Source organism: Phocoena phocoena, chromosome 2 (genome assembly GCF_963924675.1).
Source record: "Phocoena phocoena chromosome 2, mPhoPho1.1, whole genome shotgun sequence".
Taxonomy (NCBI): domain Eukaryota; kingdom Metazoa; phylum Chordata; class Mammalia; order Artiodactyla; family Phocoenidae; genus Phocoena; species Phocoena phocoena.
The window spans coordinates 173748633-173771514 of NC_089220.1; the positions used below are offsets into that span (position 1 = coordinate 173748633).

The 22882-nt window shown below is 40.8% G+C and overlaps 1 protein-coding gene across 3 annotated transcripts in view; it reads left to right on the forward strand.

The window, feature by feature from the left end:
* CACNB2 (calcium voltage-gated channel auxiliary subunit beta 2) overlaps positions 1-22882 on the forward strand; it is a 397653-nt gene that overhangs the window by 243223 nt on the left and 131548 nt on the right. For 2 of the 3 annotated variants that reach the window (XM_065870840.1, XM_065870841.1), the window contains exons 1-2: positions 14182-14250; positions 15294-15413. In XM_065870840.1, coding sequence (XP_065726912.1) covers positions 14182-14250; positions 15294-15413 — 189 coding nt within the window. Of the gene's footprint in view, positions 1-14181; positions 14251-15293; positions 15414-22882 lie in introns of those variants that run through there. The other variant, XM_065870842.1, reaches the window with a different exon arrangement.

Consider the following 22882-nt stretch of genomic DNA (forward strand, 5'->3'; position numbering starts at 1 on the left):
TTAAGCGTACAATTCTATAGCATCAAGTGCATTCACTACACACGAATTCCCCACCCCCTCTTGTCCCCCGCTCTTGACACCCACCATTCGACTTTCTGGCCCTGTGGATGTGGCTACTGTTGGTACCTCGTGGAAGTAGAACCATACAGCATTGACCCTTTTGTGATTGGCTTCCTTCACTCAGCATAATAGCTTCAAGATTTATTTTAAAAAGAGAAACAAACAAAAAGCTGTGTTTTTACTTTTTTTTTTAAATTAAAAAATTTAGTTTTAATTCAGTCGGGTTCAAGCTTTATCTCAAGAACAACAGTGTTCCTAATTCCTTTAAAATATATATATACATTTTAATGTTGACTGAATCACCAAGCCACATTTTCCTTTTGTCTTTGCTTTAGCCAAAAAGATGAAAGGATTTATTGGTTGAAAACCCTTGAGTATTACAACTAACTCTGAAAATCAAAGTTCACTCTTTGCATGGGGGTCAAGAACTCTTTTGAGGATGTTCCTGCTTTCAATTATTTTTCAAAGTAAGTGAGAAATGATTCATTAGAAAAACTAATTTTTGCAGGTTATTTTTAGAGAAAGACGCATCAGGCTATATTCTTAATGCTTTAGATCACTAAAGAAAAGATGAATAGGGAAGCCAAGAAATAATATCCCAACTGGGGGAATCCCACTTTTAGAAAATGTATAGACTTTTCTCCATGCAATCCAAATTTTATATTAATTAGCACATTTCCCTCTCATGGTGGGCGGCCTTACTTGTAAGCACCCCCAGAAGCCAGTCTGAGAATGAGAGCAGCGGGTTCTCTGAAAGTAGAAAGAAGTGAGATCAACAGAGCTGTTAATCCTCACTGCTGAGACCACATCTTCGGAGGCAGTGCCCACTGGGGAAATTATACTGCTGGCTGCTGTCCTTTGGTTGCATTGTCGGGAATAACAGGTAGGAGCCCGCACCCCTCCTCCCTAAGAGGAGGTTGGTTTTACTGTGATTTAATTGCCTGCAGAGGTTGGAACGTGGAGGGCTAGAATCGTACTAGTCAGCCTGGCCTTCATGAAACATACACAGTTTACACGGACAGCCACGCGTTCGTGGTGTGGTCACCCAGTGCTCTGAAATCCTGCCTGCCTCAGGCACAGAGGCCCTGCCCATTCCAGGCATCTCTCTGCATACTATGTGGAAACATTCTTTAGTGCTTCATGGACATCACAAAAGGATGACTTGCAAAGGATTGAACTTCCATTACAGAGTGAGGCTTTCGATTTGTTTGTTTGTTTGTTTGCTTGCTTTCGTGTATTTTTAGCGTATGGTACTCAAAAAAAAATTACGTACAAGTATAAATAACATAAAGTGGGGCTCTGATAGTAATTTGTGTTTTAAAGAAGGCCATTAAAGCCTTCTTAAAGCATATTAAAGAAGGCTAAAACTCTTAGGGAAAGGAAGGAAGGAAGGGGGGAAGGGAGGGAGGGAAGGAGGAAGGGGGGAGGGAGGGAGGAAGGGGGAAGGGGAGGGAGGAGAGAGAAAAAAGAAAGGAAAGGGAAAAGACCATGCCCAGCCTCAGTCGATCTCCTGTCTTCTAGCATCTTCCAGATTTTGCCAGGTTTTTCAGGAAGATTGTCTCCCCTGATGGGCTTTGCAAATGCCTACCACCTCAGGAACTGGTTTCCTCTCTGCTTACTGCAGTCTTCGCTTTTCTCTGCACTGAAGATTCCTTGTTGAGTTTGCTTGGTGTCTTTCCTCTGTGTTTTCTCAGACCACGGGATGGTGCAGCTGTTGTTTTACCCATGATTGGATGCCCCGTTGGCAGGAACTATAGATGCCATCTTATTGGCTAAACAATCTTTGGAACATTTACCGAGGTCACAGAGGCTAACTTTGTACCTGTCGAACACCCAGTGTCACCCAGAGTTGGATATGATAGACATACATTGTATTCATTTACCCAGAATAACTTATTGAGCACCTGGTATGCACCAGGGTGACTGCCCGGCCATCAGCCAGGAGCGGAGATCCAGATATTAACACAACCACGTCCATGGCATTGTGGTAGACCGCCTCTGCTGGATGGGGGCAAGAGAGGACCAGCGGAGTGCGTACCTTTCTAATGACTGAGGAGGCCAGTCTGAGTTCAGAACTGTCCTTGAAGTTCTCCGTGGGAACGTGGCAGTGGGGAGAGAGCCAGCACACAGGCCCCATATCCCGGTGGGCTCGGTCAAGGTTCGTGATGTGAGTGGACAGCCAAGCCTATACGTTCAATCTCCCGTTCATCACTCCCCCCTCGGCCATCCTGGGTTTTGGGGTGTGCACACAGGTGGGGAGGTATATCCTGAGAAGGATGAATGTGAGAAGAGGCCCAGGCAGTCCTGAGAAATGGGCTCATGGCCATTTGGCCAGAGAATCCCAGGGTCTCTAGTACCCAGACCATGTAGAGCTACCTTGTATGACATGCTAGTCATAAAATAACTTTTGTGTTATTTACCTGTGTCACATCTGTCTCCCTCACTGGAATGTAAAGGCCCCCAGTCTTGTCTTCTTCCCGCATGTATATGTCACCGACTGAGGTTCTTGGCCTCCTTAATCAATAGAAATTGATAAGAGGCCAGACAAGAAATTCAGGCAAGGCTTTACTGGGGCTCCTGCTGCAGCAGGGGGGAGAGAGAACAAGTAACAGGTTCCCTGGCTCACTCTGTCCTGGGGGGAGGGGGGGCGGCGAGTGGGTGCCTTATAAAGGGTGAGGGCAGGGGCAGGTCCAGGGGTTGAGCTGCAGGGGCAGCTCAGGTGATTCGCCCACCCCTTTGGTGGTGGTGTGTGCAGGGGGCGTGCACAGTACCATGCTTTTGCACACCCTGCTTTTTGCTCCTGGATTTTCCGAAATGGCAGTTGACTTTTTGGTCTTTTCGTATCTTGTCGTCCATAATTTGCCCCAGCTGAACATGCACTCAGTTATTTTTAGCCCCTTATAGTTTCTTTGCATTTTGTGGCTCAAGGAGGAGTCTGTCCAGGTGCAAGCCCTGCAGCCGAGGGTCCCAGGTCCCAGCTCGTCTCATACACACTGGCGCCGAGGGTACAGAGGTGAAAAGAAAAAAAAAAAAATCCCTGCCCTCCTCGTGGACATTACATTCTAATGTATGTGTGTGTTGGAGAGGGAAGATAATAATATTTAACTGTCTACAATATTGAATGACTGTCATTTAAATGAAGTGGAAGACAGAGTCGGTTTAGCTTTGGCTTGGAGGGCCCAAGTTTGCTGTCTGTTTTAACAGTAGAAGCCTCTGACACGTAGCATAAGCATGCTGTAGCATCTATGAAACAGTGTCACCAGGCCAAAGGTCAAGGGTCAGAGGCATGGCCAGCAGTCACCGGGTCTTTTCTGACCTTTACCAAACTGTCTTCTTACCAAACTGTCAAGCCATGTGTTGCCCGGCCTGATAGAAGTTTTATCATCGTTGAAGTTCATTATACTTTTAAACTTAAAGCCGAGCATGTATTTCCACGTGTCTTAGTCCATTCGGGCTGCTATCACAAAATACCACAGACTGAGTGGCTTATAAACAACAGAAATTTCTCACAGTTCTCAGGGCTGGAAGTCTAAGATTAAGGCGCTGGCAGAGAGTCTAGTTCCTGGTTCATAGATGGCCATCTTTTCATTGTGTCCTCACTTGTTAGAGGGGCAAGGGAGCTCTCTGGGGTCTCTTTTACAAGGGCACTAATCATACTCATAAGGGCTCCACCCTCATGATCTTTTACCTCCCCAAAGCCCCACCTCCTAACACCATCACCTTGGGGATCCAGTTTCAACATTTAAATTGGGGGGGGGGGGACACAAGCATTCAGCGAATGGCACCATGTATTGAATATTTGCAATTAAAAAAATGCTTTCTTGGGAGTTCCCTGGTGGCCTAGTGATTAGGGTTCCAGGCTTGCACTGCTGTGGCCTGGGTTCAATCCCTGGCTGGGGAACTGAGGTCCTGCAAGCCACGCAGCATGGCCAAAAAAAAAGCCTTCTTATTCGTGTGACAGGAAATATTACATAAATTGCTTTTTACCAACTGTATATGTCCAGTGTTTTGGGAAACATTCTGAATAGAGTCTGGATTTTCTAACAGTAATATATTAATATAACCAACAGCACATCTCCAGCTAACCAATCTGAAATTTGCAGCATATTTCTAAACATAGATTTGTAATGAACCAAATTGTCTCTGGTTCTTAAGTCACCCCCTGAAGGTAGGTTAGCTGCTTAAAGGATGCATTAACTATTTTAGGTCAGTAGGGTACTTTGTGGTGCTTTATCACCAAGTGCTGTACACCACCGGCCCTTTTCCTGTCAACTCCCCGATCGTGTAGCCTATTTTTACTATTAAACCTCTCTGAACCAAAGTCATACCTTTCTGGAAGGTTAGACTTTTAGAGCAGTATATTAATAATGTATTACCAAACTACTGAGTCATTTGACCTGCTTAAGTATCTAACCTAGTACCAAAAATCATTTAACCAGTCATATGAGAAAAGCCCAGTGTTTCAGTGGAGACTTCAAATAATCATTTTAATACATTGTCTACAGAGAAATGTAATACTTTAAAATGTTAGCATTTCATGCCGAAGTATTTTTCTTTTAATTCTTGTTTCTTTCCTGCATCAACATTTACTCTATTTCTTTTTTTTTTGACTTGAATCAAGAGTTTTTCAGAAGATCCCAAGTTTGCTTCCCTTCCCCACAGGCAAAAAACTATCAAGGTTAAATCAAAAAATTAGGGAAAATATGAATCTGCAAACACTCTTTTTACAACACCAAAAATATTTTCAGAATGTTTTGTTAGACATTTCAATTGCAACAAGCATGAGCTTTTTAGTTCTAATCACAAAAATGGTAACATTACAGAAAAAAATTAGTCCCCTGAATTAAAAAAAAAATGAATCTAGTCCTCTATCTCCTGTTATTTTTGTGTACTCCCAGTATTTTTACATACATGAATGTATGTATTTATAGAAATGATTCAGGGTTTTAATTTCTTTCTTTTTTTTTACCAAATACGATCATGATAAACATTTGCCTATAATGCCCTTTAGTCTCTGTAGCTATTATTAAGGTTGTATAATAATTTAAGTTTATGAAGCATAATCTAAGAATTTTTTAGAGACAGGTCCCAAAAGTGAAATCATTAGCCTAGATACATATTAGTCTAGATACCTATCTAGATACAAACAAAAAGAACTTGGTTTTCCCAAAGGGTTGTACTAAAGTAAAGCTATGAACAAGATGTGAAAGCATTGGTTGTAACGTGTCCTCATAACACTGTGAATTGGCACTTTGCAGAGAGTACTCGTTTAATGAGGAAATGGTATTGGGTCTAATTTAGTGAGTCTGAAAATTTTTTTCCAGATGCTTGTGGGTGGGTAACTGATTTTTTTTGTGAATCTTGTATCCATAACCTTTGTCTGCTTATGTCTGTTGTTCTCTTACTGTGTTTCGTATCAATGAGAAAAACTTATGTATATGCAAAGAAAATTTTAGAGGGTAAAATCTTTAAGGACTGAAGCCATATCCCTTTTCACAGCTCTGGGGCTCCCTGGGGGATACATGTGCTGACTGTCCTTTAATGTCTGTGGATTGATGGTTCATTGCCACCTGGGAGAATTCTCTCTGGAAGGCAGGATCCAAGGTTCATTGCTTGACTGTTCTGCTACTCAAGAAAAAGCTCGCAGCTGGACATATCTTTTGATATGATCTTTATTTAGTAGTAGAGAGCCTGCTAAGATGTTCCAGAGCTGTGTTTTTGTCCAGTTAATAGGTGCTTTCCTTTTAAATATATGATGCAAAATTGCTTGAAGAAATATCTTCCTCCTGTGCTGGCTTGATTTTTTAAACATTCCATCTTACTAGAAGTTATATGTACAGTCACGTTTTTTTTTCTGCTGTGAATTTAAACTCTATTCTCATAGGACCAGCAGGAGCAGTGTATGAGAAGTAACAGTCTGTAAACAGTCTATTTGAATATGTCATATTTACAATGTATTTTCCACCATCTGTAAGGAAATGCTGAAGAATATTCTTTCTGGTAGCTTTGACTTACTGTACTCATTTTGCAGAGGGGGAATTAGCCTGGGGAATATTTGCATGACTTGCCTGTGGCTACACAGTGAGTCTTTAGCGGTGTTAGGATTGGAAATTTAAGTCCCTGGAATGAAGAAGTGCAATTAATGGGAAAAGAAGACGCTTTATAGAAAATAAGCTTTAATTACATTTTTAAAATGTCAAAATCTCTGTTACATTTCTTGGAAGGATGCTGTATACATTTTAAGTGTAATGACTTTCCTTTTTAGTAGCTTGCTTGTTATGGAACATGTTTATTTAATCATCAGACAGTTGACATTTACACTACATTAATGAACTTGGTATTTATTGAGGTTTATGATAAAATACCAAGTATATCTTCAGGCTGATGTTTTTGTTTTATTCTTCTACTCATCATAGCAAATATTTATTGACATTAACTATGGGTAAGATTGCTGTTGGTGTTTTTTATTTTGTTTTGTTTTTTGTTTGTTTGTGTTTTTTTAGTAAGGAAGAGACATGAGAATATTTAGGAATGTTTTAAGAATGTTTAGAAATGTTCAGGAATGCTCAGGAGGACCCTGTATAGCAGAAGAGCTTCAGGATCTAGGATGTGAGGAAGAAAAGGCTCTCTCTCTCTCTGGTAACCCTATTCATTCATTCAACACATGTTTATAGAGCAGGTATTCTGTGCCAGGCACTATTCTAGGCACTTAAGATAAATGAGTAAATGAAACAAAAAAAAAAAATCTCTGCCCTCGTGGATGTTATATTCTAGTGGAGGGAGGTAGACACTAAACAATAAACATAATAAGTAAATTATATTGTATACTAGGAGGTAAAAGCACTATTTTTAAAAAGTTGAACATGGTAAGTGAGATGAGTGATGCTGGAGGGCAGTGGGGATTGCAGTTTTAAATTGGATGGTAGAGGAAGTCGTCATTGAAAAGGTGCCAACTGAGCAAAGACTTGAAGGAAGTGATCATCGTGTGGAAATCTAGGGAGAGAGCTTTCCTTGGTGCCTGTGAGGAGTATCAGTGAGGTTGGAGCAGAAAGAAGGAGGTTGTGTGTGAGATGGGAGGATGGAGGAGGGAGGTGGAAGAGGAGATCCCAGCCAAGCAGACTCCTCAGGAGCAGCCAGTGGGTAAGAGAAAGACCGAGAGAGAGTGCTTTGAGAAAGCAACTTTGAGTGAGTGAATAAAGGGTGGAGAGTGATATTAAACAACCAGGCTCAATGCTACCAATAGGTTAAGATGAGCACTGCGAATTGACCCTGGGATTTGATTCATTGCTGATGACCTTGAGCAGTTTTGGGGACAGCGGTGGGAGAGAGTAGGCTTAAGAGAGATCCGTAGAGAACTGAAGTGAGCGTGGACAACTTCTTATAGGCTTTTTTTTTTTTTTCTGCAAAGGAGAGCAAAGAAATGGGGTGAAAGCTGGCAGAGAAAATGAAGTCCAGGGGAGGTTTTCTTAGGCAGAGGGAAATAATAGTATCATGTCATCTGCATATAATGACAGTTTTACCTCTTCCCTTCCAATTTGGATACCTTTTATTTCTTTTTCTTGTCTGATAGCTGTGGCCAGGACTTCCAATACTATGTTGAATAGAAGTGGTGAAAGTGGGCATCCTTGTCTTATTCTGGATTTTAGCTGGAAGGCTCTCAGGTCTTCATTGTTGAGCATTATATTGGCTGTGGTTTTGTCATAAATAGCTTTTATTATTTTCCCTGTTATTTCCCTATTATTAATATTTCCTATTATTTCCCTGTTATTAGTTTATATTTATCTATTATTTATTGATTTATATTGATTTATCTATTATTATTTTATATCTATTTAGCTATTATTTTATTAGATATGTTCCCTCTAAACCCACTTTGGTAAGAGTTTTTATCATGGATGGATGTTGAGTTTTGTCAAATGCTTTTTCCGCTTCTGTTGAGATGATCATGGGTTTTTTTTTTTCTTTTGTAGATGTGGTGTATCACCTTGATTGAGTAGGCAGAGGGAAATAATAACGTGTGTAGGCTGAGTGGAATGATTCAGTTGAAAGACTAAAGGTAGTGATGCCCACTCAGAGTTTCTTGCTATATCCATACCCATCATGAATTCCTATACCCAGAATTTTCTATGTGGCTTCATTCACTCCTTTAATTTTTTTCAGCAATATTTTGAGAGAGTCCAGCTCTCCCAGGCCACTAATTTTCTTCTTACCTGTTCATTTTTATTCTCATGAATGAAAAATAAATTTTTAAGAAATTATATTAGCATGAAAAAACACTTGTAATCTATCAACATCAGTAAATATATATTATAGGCTAAAAAACTCCCCCAACATACACAAACAGTGTTGTAATTGTGAAGGGAAATTATTTATCCTATGCTTGAAATCTAAAACTCAAAATAATGTTAAATTTCCCATCTAATATTAGCTTTTTCATAGTGGTTCTTTTTAGCAGTGTCACGTTTTACAAATATTGGACTCTTCTGCGAAACGTAAACATCCATCATACCCTCAATTCGAGGAATAATTTGGTAATTACGGTGTTTTAATATATTACTCTTAAAAATATGTAAGTTAGTCACATCTCTGAGACTTGGACCTCTCATTTCTACTCTGTAGTAACTTTAGTTTCAGTGCTGAAAACTAGCAACTGTTCCTATTGCACTGAAAGATTAGTCAGAAGACCCTTGAATTCCAGCCAGCTTCAGGCCAGAGTAGCTGCCAAAGAGGCTGCTGAAGGCCAGCTTGCCAAAGTTACGCTCATTTTCAGGGAAAAGGGGAAAACTTAAATACCTGCTTTCTTGACTTCCATTGTTTTCCTATTCTACTTACCCGCGTTCCATTGCAGATAAGTAGAAAAAGAATGCTTTACAACTGAGATACTCTGAAATGAGGAAAATTTCAGGGTATCAGGCAACTTTTCACAAAACTGTGTTACATTGATGAATGAGAAGTTATCTGTTTCATTGCACCTTCATTGTGCCTTTGAGGAAGATAAAATTTGAGAATCTGTGAAGATGTATATGTGTGGGGGGTGAGTGAGGGGATGGGGAAGGGACGGGGACAGGCAGAAAGGAAGGGAGGGGGAGGACGCCAAGCTCAGCAGAGATAGAGGTGAGAACTTGGGAGTCATCTTGACACATTACGACCTTTAGAAAAGTTTATACGTATGCCTGGCAGACAGAAAAAGAAGTTTTCTATAGCACAGGGAACTATATTCAATATCTTGTAATAACTTATACTGGAAAAGAATCTGAAAAAGAACATATATATATATATATATAGTGTGTGTGTGTGTGTGTGTGTGTGTGTGTGTGTGTGTGTGTGTATAACTGAATCACTTTGCCGGACACCTGAGACTAACACAACATTGTAAATCAACTAGACTTCAATATAAAAAAAAGAAAGAAAAATGTTTTTGATTAATAGAAACATCAGTTGCATGTAGGGATTTGTTCTGGCTTTTAATTTTCTGAACTGATGCGTGCATGGAACTTAAATTCAGATTGCTGAAGGTTAATTCCTACCCCCATCGATTTTTAGCTTTGTAACCTCATTCAGGTAACTTTACTTCTCTAGGTCAGTTTCTTCATCAGTGAAAAATGGAGACAATTAATGATTAAATCATGTAACACTGGGGAATCAGCACAGTGCCTAGTACAGTGTAAGCATTCATTAAAAATTAGCAGTTATTATCACTTGTCTACATAGTCTAGCCTTAATAAATTGATTGCTCGAATTAATGTAATATAGAACAACCTCAAAAATATACCGATGTTAGCCTTTAAGAGATAGCCCTGGATTTAGAAGGAAGAAATTCAGAGAACTGTGTTTAAACCTCAGAAGACAGGATTTTCCCAATAATGTGGAATTTACTGACAACTTGAATACCGCTCCTAATTAAGAAAATCAAACATGTATGAGGAGTTTTTCTGTGAGGTGGTGCCACATAAATGAAAAGGATTCCCAGAATACATATTCCAGGTGTGTCACCTGCAGAGAGAAAAAGAAGGGAAAGGAGAGAAGGCTTAAGTAAATACACCTGCAAGATAGCACGGTAGCCTCACTGATCTCTGTTCATTTCCTCAAACTGCGAAGCATTCCTTGTCCTCGGGGCCTTAGCATATTCCATTCTCTTTTCCTGTATTGCTTTTCTCAGCACATCCAAAGGCTAACTTGTTTTTTCTTTATCTTTTGGGATATTTCAGCTTAAATATCATCTCAGATGATCATCTTGTCTTCCCAGCTAAAGTAGCATCTTCCCGTCATCATTCTCTCATCTCAGCCTGTTCACTCTTTTCTCACTGTAATTATTTTTCTGATAATTATTTTAATTGGTCTTCTCCACTAGAATATCAAGCTTCATGATGGAAACTAAGTCATAGTCCCAGCGTTTAACTTACAGTTGTAGCACTTATGGTTCCAAAATAGTAAGTACTGAATAGATGCATGTGGTGTGTGTTTTTGTTCGGTTTGGTTTGGTTTAGTTTCGGGGCAAAATTTAATCTCTTCACCAGTACTTATGAAACTTACACAAAGTTTACAGATTTTCCTATGCTCTTGAGAAAATTGAGGCTAATATTTTAGCTTTTACTTAATCATAACAGGGATGAACTTGGATGAACACCATCCCCATAACAGGGATGGTGATAGATCTATCACCATCACCTCTGTTGATATTTTCAAGTTTCGCCAAATGGCAGGCCAGTCACATCTGAGATTTTCGTGATTGAGTGGATTTGAATAGTAATTTTGTGACATCGGCAAACCAGAGTATACAATATTAATGAAAATGGGCTTCATCTGAATAGCCCGTGTCATTTTTGAACTTAGCATAGTCCTGTACGCGAGGAGTCTTATGCATGAGTCCTATACATTTGAAGTCTTGAGTATTTTGGATGGGACACAGCTTTGTCTAAAATTGAGGTGGCCTTGGGATACTATGGGAAATTGATTTTGCCCAAGAGCATTGCTTCAGGCTTCATATGAAGAGTTCCTACAGGAATGCATGACCCACTTGGCATCCAAGATGGTAGTCCTCAATAGGGTGGTGACTCTTATCCTTTGGCTTTAAAAGAGGAAGTACAAGAACATTCAAGAAAAACCATCCTGGAAATAGACATGATTGAAACAGTAGAGAACAGCATGAAAAAAGCAAACATTACAACTACAAAAAAAAAGTGTTAAAGGGAAAGCGTGATGCTTTGTGTGTAAATATTTGGCATAAATTGGAAAACGCCAGAAACGGAATAATAGATAGAAGCATCAATTAATCCAATTAACTAAAGTCTCCAGTAAGCAAAGAACACAATTTGGAGCGAGACCCCTGAGGATAAAAATAAATGACCCCAGGTGAGCTATCGGTAGACATTAGCTGCAGATTGCATTTTAGAACTGCATGATGAGGAATGAGAATATTAAGATGTGGAAAAGGACATCTGGGATGTACCTGCCAGGACAAATACTACAAAAGTTCAGCTAATCATATTGCAGGAACCCGCGAGATCAGGGGTACATCTTGTGCCAACCTTTTCTGGCTTTACGGAATGACTGCCACCTCTTCCTGATTGAAGGCTACTTGTCAGAATGACCCAGAAAGTCCATATGGTACCAAAGGCAGAAGCTTAATTAGATACACCACTTCTGACTGCATAAATCCACACTCCCGGAAGGAAGGAGATTAATTGTAAGGCACACGTTTGGAGGGTGACTTTCAAAAATGCAAGAACTCTGGAAGCTAAACAGCGCTACCATTTAATAGTTGACTCTCTTTGGATGGGAGAATTTAAAGTAAATGTTACCTGTGTGTCTCTTGTCCCGTAATGGATACGTGTAACTTCTACAATGAAAAGTATTTGGAAAGTGTGTACTTCACTTATCCAAGGAATGAAAGTCACGCGGACATCAGTTGAAGTCACACATATTGTCAGAGGTTAATATATTGTTGCAAGTATTCAAAAGATCATTGCTGTTATAAAGCAGAAACTAACACACCATTGTAAAGCGATTGTACTCCTATAAAGATGTTAAAAAAATTAAAAGAAAAAGAAAGATCATTGCCGAAACTCAGTGGAGAGGGGCTCTTAAACTGCTTCATTATTTCAACCTGGAAACAGGTCTCAACATGACCGTGTAATTAAAAGCTACACCTGATTACGAGCAAAGGCTTTTTAAAAAAATCTTATTTTGTTCAAAAGGGAATGAGATCACACACAATTGTGTGTGTGTGTGTGTGTGTGTGTGTGTGTGTGTGTGACTCTCTTCCTCTCGTTATGGGCTTCTTAATGACAGAAACTTTGTATCTTCACTGAGGCATGACCTGATCCTGTGACAGGGTGACTGGGTTTAAAATGCCAGCACTTGTCACTACGGGGCCTGATGTCTTTTATGAGATATAATCATGCTTCATGGTAATTTTCTGCTGTGCTATCCCTGCTATAGGAAACCCTCTGGGAAAATTAGGAATCCCCTAGCCTGTGTGTTGGTATAGAAAAACCCCTATCTCACTTGTGAACTGTACTAGAATGAAAAACTTGCAATGCAGTTCCTATTCCTTATGCATTTTACATTCACTTGATAACAAGGTAAGTAATCTATTGATTTATGTTATGATACCACAATGAGGGTGCATTTGATCTACAACGTTTATTCTAAAGCCTCTATTCTACTGTATTTTCTGGTGTTTAAGTCATGAAGATTGGTCTTAGCCTAGAAATGAAAGGAATGGCGGTGGGGAGGGTTTGGAAGGGAGGGAGGGAGGGAGGGAAAGTAAGGAAGATTTTCATAAGAATCCTTTCTTTCATTCGCATGAGACTTTACAAAACAATCCCCACCAGGACACTCAAACAGAAATGTAGCTCGGAATGCAGTGATAGTATTTTATGTTTACTTTAAGAAACCTGGAAGTGTGTGTTTCTTCATAAACTTTCGAAAATGTAATTCCATTAATAGTGGAAATTAATAAGTAACTTTCTTTCCCAAGCCCCAATCACTTTATTTGTAAGAAGAGTTTGGACCAGATTGTTCTGTGAATCTTAACGCCACCTAATAAATCAACCAAGCTTTGAAATTCCCTCGTAATTACGTGATAACAGTTCACGCTGTTATTTATTCCAGTGACTTTATTTGGAAGGGTAGTTTCTCAGTTACAGAAGCAGTTGGAAGTCACTTTGAGCTCCGTTAGACGCATTGCTTAGCCCCGTGATTACTTTCAAGACCTAATGCCATGGGCAGATCTCTCGCATTTTGTTTAGGAGATCAAGAGCCATCAGGAGCGGCTTGATACTAGGATGGATGAGCACGATTTGATTTTGGTTGCCCATCGGTGTGTACCGTATTTATTATCTACGAATTGTCCAATGGCATAGGATATACTTTCTGCAGCAGATTAATGGAAAGAGATCCTTAAACAAAAAAAAAAAAAGAGGGAGAGATTACACTTTATTTTTGAGAGAATGTTTGATCTGAAATAGAAACATGCCAAACATTACAGGTGCCTGTTACTATAGAAGCAAAAAGCCCTTTCCAGATGTTTACACTTGGGATGCAAAATGGCAATTTGACAGAGACTAACCATGTGATGTGAGCGTCTGCGTAAAAAGGCTACACGCGGAGCATGCCCAGTGCGGTGAGCGCGTCCTCCGCCCTCCCCCTCCAGATCTCTGAAGATAAGGCTTGACCTTTGCACTTGCAAATGTCACTGCATACGTTTTGCACTAGGTTGGTTTGTGTGTGTGTGTGTGTGTGTGTGTTTTAAAGGCTCTCTTACAACTAATGGCTTTTAACGATCCAAGAGTCGGGAAGAGAATAGGGTAATAAGATGCGTGAAGTTTAGGACGAGTTGATGCCTTTGGATGCACTTGAAGTGTTATCTTTAAAGCAATCGAAATCATTCGAGTGTTTGTTTCCCCTCCCCACTGGCTGGAATGGGAAAATAAGAATCTCCTTGGACTGGAGTCCTCCGGGCTAGGAAGTGAAAGCCCCGGAGGCAGAAAGGGACGGAGAGGAGGGGTTTGCCCAGAGCATGGACGGGAACAGAGAAGGGGTTCTGCGGGGCTCAGCGCGCACTGAGGATCGGTGCCCGGGGCTGCAGCTGCGGACGAGAAGGGCGCTGTCTGGCTGATGAAGGCCACCTGGGTCAGGCTTCTGAAACGCGCCAAGGGAGGAAGGCTGAAGAATTCGGACATCTCTGTAAGCTCCAGGGCTCTCGTTGAGGGGAGACGTTATTTTGTCGTTGTTTTTGCTGCTGGTACGGTGAGGATTGTCCGGGGCGCCCGTGATGAGTAGTATGTTGATTGCTGGAGAGGGAACGGGAGAGTCCTCTAATCCTCCGAGCTCCTTTTCCTATGCTGTGATTTATTGCCCTAGGAGCTCTCCCGGGCAGGTGTTTTCCGTAGACAGCTTTGATGAAATATCTCTTTAAAGGGATTGAAAAACAATGTGTTGCTTAAAGATTGAGGGAAGCCGGCGGCTACTGCATTACAGGTTTGTCAGAGGAGGTATCAGGTGAATACGGAGGTAGGTACAAAAGGGTGCTTAAGGTGAAAGTGGGTGACATCTATGGCAGTGACATTTCAGAGAGTTCAAGTTGGTAACTCGCTCGACTTTCCTGTATGTTCTATTAGCCTGTCTTCTTTCTAATTGGAAATTCTTCCTGTAGCTGTAGACTGTTCTTGAAGCTCTCCTTGAAACCCGCCTGTGCCCTACGGTGCACTGCAGCACAGAGCTGGTTTGATGATACAAAGAACTTGTTCTGGCTTCCAGAAAGGCTGCTAACTGGCCCATAAGGTTTGGGAAGGAATGGTAATTTGGAAGGCACAGCTCTCCTAGTGCGTGGTCTGCAGACCAGAGCGCCATGTGTGGAGCTGGTTTGCCACCAGGTGGATTATTTTCTCCTCTTTTCAGGAATGGATAGCACAGTCTAGGAAGCTGACTGCCGTGTCAGTGAGACGTGGCCATTGCAAACCTCATAGATGCAATCTCATTTATTTATTTATTTATCTTGCGGTACGCGGGCCTCTCACTGCTGTGGCCTCTCCCGTTGCGGAGCACAGGCTCCAGACGCGCAGGCTCAGCGGCCATGGCTCACGGGCCCAGCCGCTCCGCGGCATGCGGGATCTTCCCGGTCCGGGGCACGAACCCGTGTCCCTTGCATCGGCAGGCGGACTCTCAACCACTGCGCCACCAGGGAAGCCCGATGCAATCTCTTTTAAAAGGTCGATTTCCCTCTCCAGGGTTCGGCAGACTCCTACACCAGCCGTCCCTCCGATTCAGATGTTTCTTTGGAGGAAGATCGGGAGACGGTGCGCAGAGAAGCACGGCGACAGGCCCAGGCCCAGCTGGAGAAAGCAAAGGTAAAACCCTCCGTTCTCCGCCAGGCTCTTTGCATGTCGTGCTGGGTCCGTAATGGGCCACCTGTGGCAGTTCCTCCTGAAGTGCACATGTGGTCTCTCTGGCGGAAGAGAGGTACAAGAAACGGAATGTACTTTCTTCCCTTGACCGAGAAAGGCAGTGTGATATATGGGCGGTTTTGCCTTTTATGTTGTCTTATAATCCAGGCAACTTGTTTCCGTGGGTGGATGGTTTATTTAGACACACAGAAAGGATCCCTGAATATGCAAAGAGGAAAAACTCCTTCTAATATCAAAAGGATTTTACTTCAGTTTTTTCAGGAAACCATTTCTCTGCTCAGAAAAACAGACATTCTTCAAGCTAATGTTTATTCTCTTAGACAGCAATTTTTCTCCCAAATTTTACGCCCTAGGTGTTTTATGATGGCATTTTTCTTATATTTACAAAATGGATTGCATTATGCTTTTCAAAAATAAAGCAAGAAAGGATTTTATTCATTAAAATTGTTCCCTTGGAGCACTTTCTTCTCCATCCCACAATAACAAAGTGCATATATATGGAAGGGGGGACTGGAAAAGACATATGAAACATAGAAGTACAGAATTCAGCTGAGACTGTTTCATTTCACTAATGGCCGTGACTTGGATTCTTTTTCCCATGCATTCGTTCAAATAGCAGCTATTTCTAAAGCATCGACTGTTGTTCATGTTCAGAGAGGCTTGGTGTGTGTGGTAACTCGGTAACTTTTAAGTGAACATATTTAAACACGGTCTTCATCGGTTTTCTTTTGAAAAACTGACTGCTTCGAAAAAAGTGCTGTGTTGATCTTGCTAAAAAAAAAAAAGAAAAAAGAAAATCGAGGGTAACTAACATTAGAATACTTCTGCTGGCTGCTTCATCTCTGAGATGAGTAAAATCTCTGTGTGTTGCTATGGGAATCGTGGCTTGGAGATGCTCGTTTGAACGCATGGACTGCCATTATGTAATATGCATGTGACCTGTAGCCCAGCTGCCATAGTAGTTTGCAGAGGAGCTGCCAGGAGACCTTGACTTTTAAAAAGAAAAGCAGGACTTCCGGACATCAAAACAATGTTCTCACCTCAGCGAGCAGGGAAGGCATCTCCAGGTGCGACACAGTCTTGACTGTGAGAGGATTCATAAAGGGCAGAGGCAGGAAACCGATAAAGCAAGGTGTGGCCCAGTTGCCACCAATGAATCTGCCCTACCCAAGTGAACCATTTAAAACATTATGCTGTGACAATATGGATGAAAGTGGAGGGCAGATCACAGAAGGACAGACACTTTATGATTCCACTGATACGAGGTATCTTAAGGAGTCAGACTCCTAGAAGCAGAGAGCGGGATGGTGGTTGCCCGGGGCTAGAGGAGGAGATGGGGAGCTGCTATTCCATGGAGAGAAAGTTTCAGTTACGTAAGATGATTAAGTCCTAGAGATCTCCGGTACAAAGCTGTGCCTGCAGTTCGCAATCTACATTTAGAAATTGTTAAGAGGGTACATTTCTTGTTAAATGTTCTTACTGCAATAGAAGAGTTATGAAGTTGGAATTAAATAATGAATGTGCGACTAGTGAAGTTAATTGCCCCAAATTTGCAGTGTAGCTAATATAAGTTGCAATTTAGAATCTGAATTCTGCACTCTATATTTCGCACCTGAGTGAAAAGAAAAGTCAAGAAAAATAAATGAGTCTGTATTCCAGAAATAAGAGTGTTCTATTTGCACTCGTTTATTCTTGTGATTTTTTCACATACCAAAATTAAACAGTTTCACAGGCTCATATCACATCATACAACCCAATGTCTTGTAGATTTGCTTTTCACAAACCACAAAGTCTTTAGTTATCTGATTGGTGCATTTTTGTCTCTCACTGCTGTAAGTTCTGAGTTCAGTGACACAGCTGCATAGAACTTTTAAATATTTTTCAACCCAGTGTGGATCATAATATTGTTCCTAAATCAAACCAGATTCGTGTTATTTGTCATACAGACTAAAAAGCTTATAGTTACAAGTGAAGTAGAGATGAAAGAAAATGAAGAGAATTTAAAACAAAGGCAAAATGATTGAAGGGCTATATCGTATGTTTAATGAAAATAGTTTACCTACATCCATCTTTCTTCTTTAAAATTAGGCCCACACCTTAAACCTCTGATGTATTCAAATGAGTTACACTAGGGTGAGTGAGAATTGGAGTATGTTCTGAAAGAAGATACAGAGAGTAGGATTTAAGTTTACTTTTAGCTAAAATCATGGTTTGGTAGGCCTGATTTCTTAATTCTGATATCTTTGAAGAAGGTATACCAAAGGAGGATTGTAGATGGGTCATTCATTAGACTATTTTTTTTTTTTTTTTTTTTTTTTGCGGTACGCGGGCCTCTCACTGTTGTGGCCTCTCCCGTTGCGGAGCACAGGCTCCGGACGCGCAGGCTCAGCGGCCATGGCTCACGGGTCCAGCTGCTCCGCGGCATGTGGGATCCTCCCGGACCGGGGCACGAACCCGTGTCCCCTGCATCGGCAGGCGGACTCTCAACCACTGCACCACCAGGGAAGCCCCATTAGACTATTTTTAATCTACTTTCCTCCACCAGTAGATCATTGTGCCTTTGTGGGACGTATTTCAAAATGAAACCTTAAAGTTCAAAAATATACGAAAATCATTGTTTACTTTTAAGAGACTTTCAAACACTTTTTCCATTCATTTTGGAAGACTCAAAACGTTTTCTACATTTGTTTTGTAACTATGATAGTATCCCTCAAACAGGAAGCCTTTCTAAGTGGGTGCTTTAACTTACCAACCCTGCAGATCATGTGCCCGAAGTGCGTGCAAATGCCCGGAACAAACCTCAACAGTGCTTTCAGATCCTGGCACTCTGTAAATATGAAATATATTACCCATTAATTGCCAAGAATATGCCCATGAAATAAGGTGATTGGCAAGGAGTGAAACTAGAGAAAATACCTTTTGAAATTGAGTGACCTACGTAAGGTTATATAACCAGGCCGACTGTGATTCCCGTAAAACCCAGTAGTTTTCACTACTGCTTTAGTATGGCTTCTCTTAAACTAGTTAACTCTACAGTGAACAGATTAAATATTTATTTTGAGGCAAGTAACTGATATGACCTTGTTTTTCAACTTGGTGTTTTCTGATCCCAGACGCACATTTTGATCTTGTTCAGGTTTGCCGTACTTTGCAAAGCCTGCCCTATTTAAGCTAGTGCTCTTAAACACAAATAATACAGGAATTTAGTTTATTCCCACATTGATCTTTTTATTAGAACAGGCTTATTGAGATATAGTTCACTCATTTAAAGTGTACAATTTGGGACTTCCCTGATGGTCGAGTGGGTAAGACTCTGTGCTCCCAATCCAGGGAGCCCAAGTTCTATCCCTGGTTGGGGAAATAGATCCCACATGCATACCGCAACTAAGAAGCCCACGTGCCACAACTAAAAAAATAAAAAAAAAAAGGATTGTGCATGTAGCAATTAAGACCCAGAGCAGACAAAATTAAATAAATAAAAAAAAAAAATTTTTTTTTTAAATAAATATTTTTTTAAAAATTGTACAATTCAGTGGCTTTTAGAATATTTAGCATGGTGCAGCCATCGCTATAACCAACTTTAGAACATTTTCATTGTCCCCTAAAGAAGTTCCATGTTCTAAATCAGTGGTCATGTCCCATTCTCCCCACCCACCGCAGCCCTAGGCAACCACTACTCAACTTTTCTGTCTCTATAGATTTGTCTGTTCTCGTTATTGCATGTAAATGAAATCATGCGATAGGAGGTCTGCTGTGATTGGCTGCTTTCACTTATGTAACATTTTCAGTGTTCACTCCTGTTACAGCACGTATTGGTACTCCATTCCTTTTCCTTGTCGAGTAATATTCCATTGTCTGTATAGATCACATTTTATTTATCCATTTATCAGTTGGTGGACATCTGGGTTGTTTCCATTTTTAAGCTATTGTGGGTAATGCTCTTACATACCTTCATGTACAAATTTTTGCATGGATGTTGCTGGGTCCTAAGATCATAGTTTTTCAATTGAAAGAATTTTTTTTTTCTTTTCCGTTTCACTCCCCAAAAATGATCCTTCCTGCCCTACGTGCAGAGACTCTGAGTTGGGAAATCTGGATGTGGAAGGCATTGGAGCAGAGATGAAATAGGTTCGGTGTGGTATTCTTAGCAGAATGGATTAATGTTAAATTTTAAGTCAATTGCTCCCTTACTAGTAAATGTCTACTATATTGAAGAAAGTGTATGAGTCACAGTTGGTGAGTAGGGAAGGCATTGCAAGAGCAGAGCCACAAGAAAAAGACAGGCAGATATTTTGCTGTAGAAAACTTCTAGTATTTGTTTAGGGAGAAAAGTCGTGGCCTTAAATCACACTAATCAGGAACAGACGAGAAGAATTTTAGGGGAGTGAAGAGGTCTGAGAGTCTCCAGAGGAATAGACTGCCCCCTTCTGGCAGAAACAGAAAATCCTTCCTGGAGGTGGTGATGGCTTCGAACTATACATACTTCCAGGATGGAGTTTAGCTTGTAAAGTAGAAAGTGGGGAGTGGAGAAGAGGGAAGGCCTGATAAGTAATGTGAGTAATGGCTAACATTAGGGGAGGCTCAGCAGCCAGAAAACATGGAACCTTCCAGAGGAAGGTTACTTTTCTGAGACCGTACCAACTTGAAGATGTCTTTATTGTAGCCTCACATTTAATTGCTAGTTTGGCTGGGTATAGTATTGATGTATGAAAAGCGTTTTTCTTCCGAATTTTAAAGGCATTGTTTTGTTTTCTTCTGGCATCCAGCACTGCTGTTGTGATTGCCCATGTCATTCTGTCTCTGAGCTCGATGTCTATATAATTTTCTCTAATATTTTGAGAACTGTTCTTCCCTTGGAATTTTGAAATGTTGCCTTGGTGTGAGGCTTATTATTTCTTGTGCCCGGCTCTTCGTGTGAATGTTCAGCGTGAAGGGCCAGTCACTTCACTTCTGGAAAGTGTGTTATTTGTTTGTCTCTTTATTTGGTTTTGATCATTTCTTCTCCCGTTCTTTCCTCTTTTTTCTGGTTCTCTAGTTTTTCACGTGTCTGATTAGAGTTTTCTTCTCTACTCATGTTTCCCTACTGTCCCTCTGTCTTTTTGCTCTGGTAATCGAGTTCTTCTCCACTTTTAACCTACCTATTGAAATTTTTATTTTTGAAAATGTCGAATTTCCAAGAACTTTCCTCTTGTCTCCCTTTTTATAGCTTCTTGTCCTTATTCCATGGCTATAATATTTTCTCTTATATCTCTTAAGATTATCTTTTAAAGATTTTTCTGTGCTGTCAGTGTTTTTTAAACTTTTTAGTTGGATTTTATTCTTACATCTGGAGACTTTCTTCAAAAGTTTGACTTGGGGTTATCCATTCATAATTAAGAGCATGACATTCAGCTGACCAGAAGCTTCTTGACTGCTGGTCTTTTATAAGGTAGTGGTGGGGGGTGGCTTTTCTTTTCATCTGATTGGTGTCCCCAAACGAGTCCACAGTCTCTTGATACTTTAGTTTTCACTCTTTCTACTCTGTGAATTGCCACTGCCTATTCTTTTCTCTACCCTACGTTTTTGTCTACTCCCATCTCATTTTTTGTTCTTTGCATCTATGTGTTTAGACTTTAAAAAAAAAAAAACTTTCAGGAGGAAGCATTTGTTCAGTTGACTGTGTTTTTATTCCCCACATTTATCAATAAACATACTATAAAAGAGGAAAGAAATGTTTCTCATATTACCTTAGTCCATAAATGCCTTAGACACTGGGAGAATCCTACCCAGTTGGGAATATTCCCCTACCTGGCCTTTTCAGAAGAAAGAAGACACAGGAATGGTGGTTATTCACCTTCAACCCAAACATGAATTTTTTATTTCAAGAAACATTAGACATGTTTTTAAAAATGAATCTTACTGGGAAAATCACGTGGGAGGTAGGAGAGAAGTATGTGTATGTGCCTGTGTCACATACTCTCTTATCACGTACTCTACACATAGGGGGAAAATAACACATTTAATTGGTAAGAAAATCCAGCAGAGAGGTCTCATCACCCAAAACATGAAGTATGGGAGACATTCTTTGGAAGATATTTTAGGCTCAAATTATTTTCCCATTGTTGATTTTAATGTCTGTTAATTTTTGCATTGAAACACTGTCAGCCCTCTTTTGCTCATAGCGACTACCTTCCAAATACAGCTAGAAAATTGGCAAAATATGTCTAATTTCCAACATCGTGAGTTCATTTATTGTTGAAATACGTATTAACTTAGGTTGCATTTTTTTCTACCTGTAAGAAAGCAAAAGTATGTGAAAGCCCCGTGCACCTGTTAGGCTTCTGCGTAACTCATAAATATGACTGGGTAGGTACAGTCATTACACGCTGGCGCTGTAGTTCCACCCATCTCCAGTGTTAATTGACAATAATAGTAATAACACAGTACTGACAACACTTGCTGAGTGATTACTGTTCGTGATAGCCAACTTGAAAGATAGAAGAGGAGAAAGCAAAGCTTTTTGAAATCCTCTAGAGCAGTTACGATCATGCGGTACCTACAGCATCAATTCCTGAACTGTCTTTTACATCAGAACAAACTGCTCTCTGTCTAGTGGCTTAGGTCACGGTGCTCTTCCATGCATCACTGGCCAGCTGGCAGGTGAGCTGGTGACTGGCTGATCTGGGATGGACCTTGCCCGTGTCTGTAGGTTGGCAGCTGTCAGCTTGGGTGGCTCCTTTTCCTCTGGGTGGTCTCTCATCCCCCAGCAGGCTGGCTGGCTCTTACTCACACTGGCCTCAGGGTTTTTCTTCTCTACTGAGTCAGTTTTGTCGGGCAGGTCCTGGCTACAACATAAGCCTATTTCTACTACCTCTCTGGTTGTTCCTTTTCAATATCTTCCACTGTTTCCCTCCACCAAAGTGTGGAAGTTCATCCAGCCAAATGCACCAACCTTGACCTTCTGGCTTTTATCATTGGAGGCATGCCTTTGGTTTTCAAACTGGTGGATTCTTGGGAGCTGCTACAGAGGCAGAGGGCTGTCCAGCAGCTCGAGTTCTGGTGCATTCTTCCTAGATCCAGACAAAACAGCTCTCTCCTTTTTTTTTTTTTTCTTTTTTCTTTTTTGACATATTGGGACTTCTGTGTAAGCTCTCCTTTTGAATAGAGAGCTTCACGTCCATAACGAGTTTTAAACCACTGCCATCTTTCCTTTTACCATCTAGTCCTTCTCACTGCTTCATCATCACGTTAAGTCCGCACCTCTGCCCTTGGCCTCTCTCCCTAGTGTTAGTATCTCACATCTTCCTTTTGACGGCATCTCTATCAGTTCTGACGTTTAAAATGGAGCTCCCCATGTTTTTCCTTCAAACCCTTTCTTCTCTGCATTTTCTTATTTCTGTCAATGTGAATTTCATCCTCCCGAGCTCAAAGCC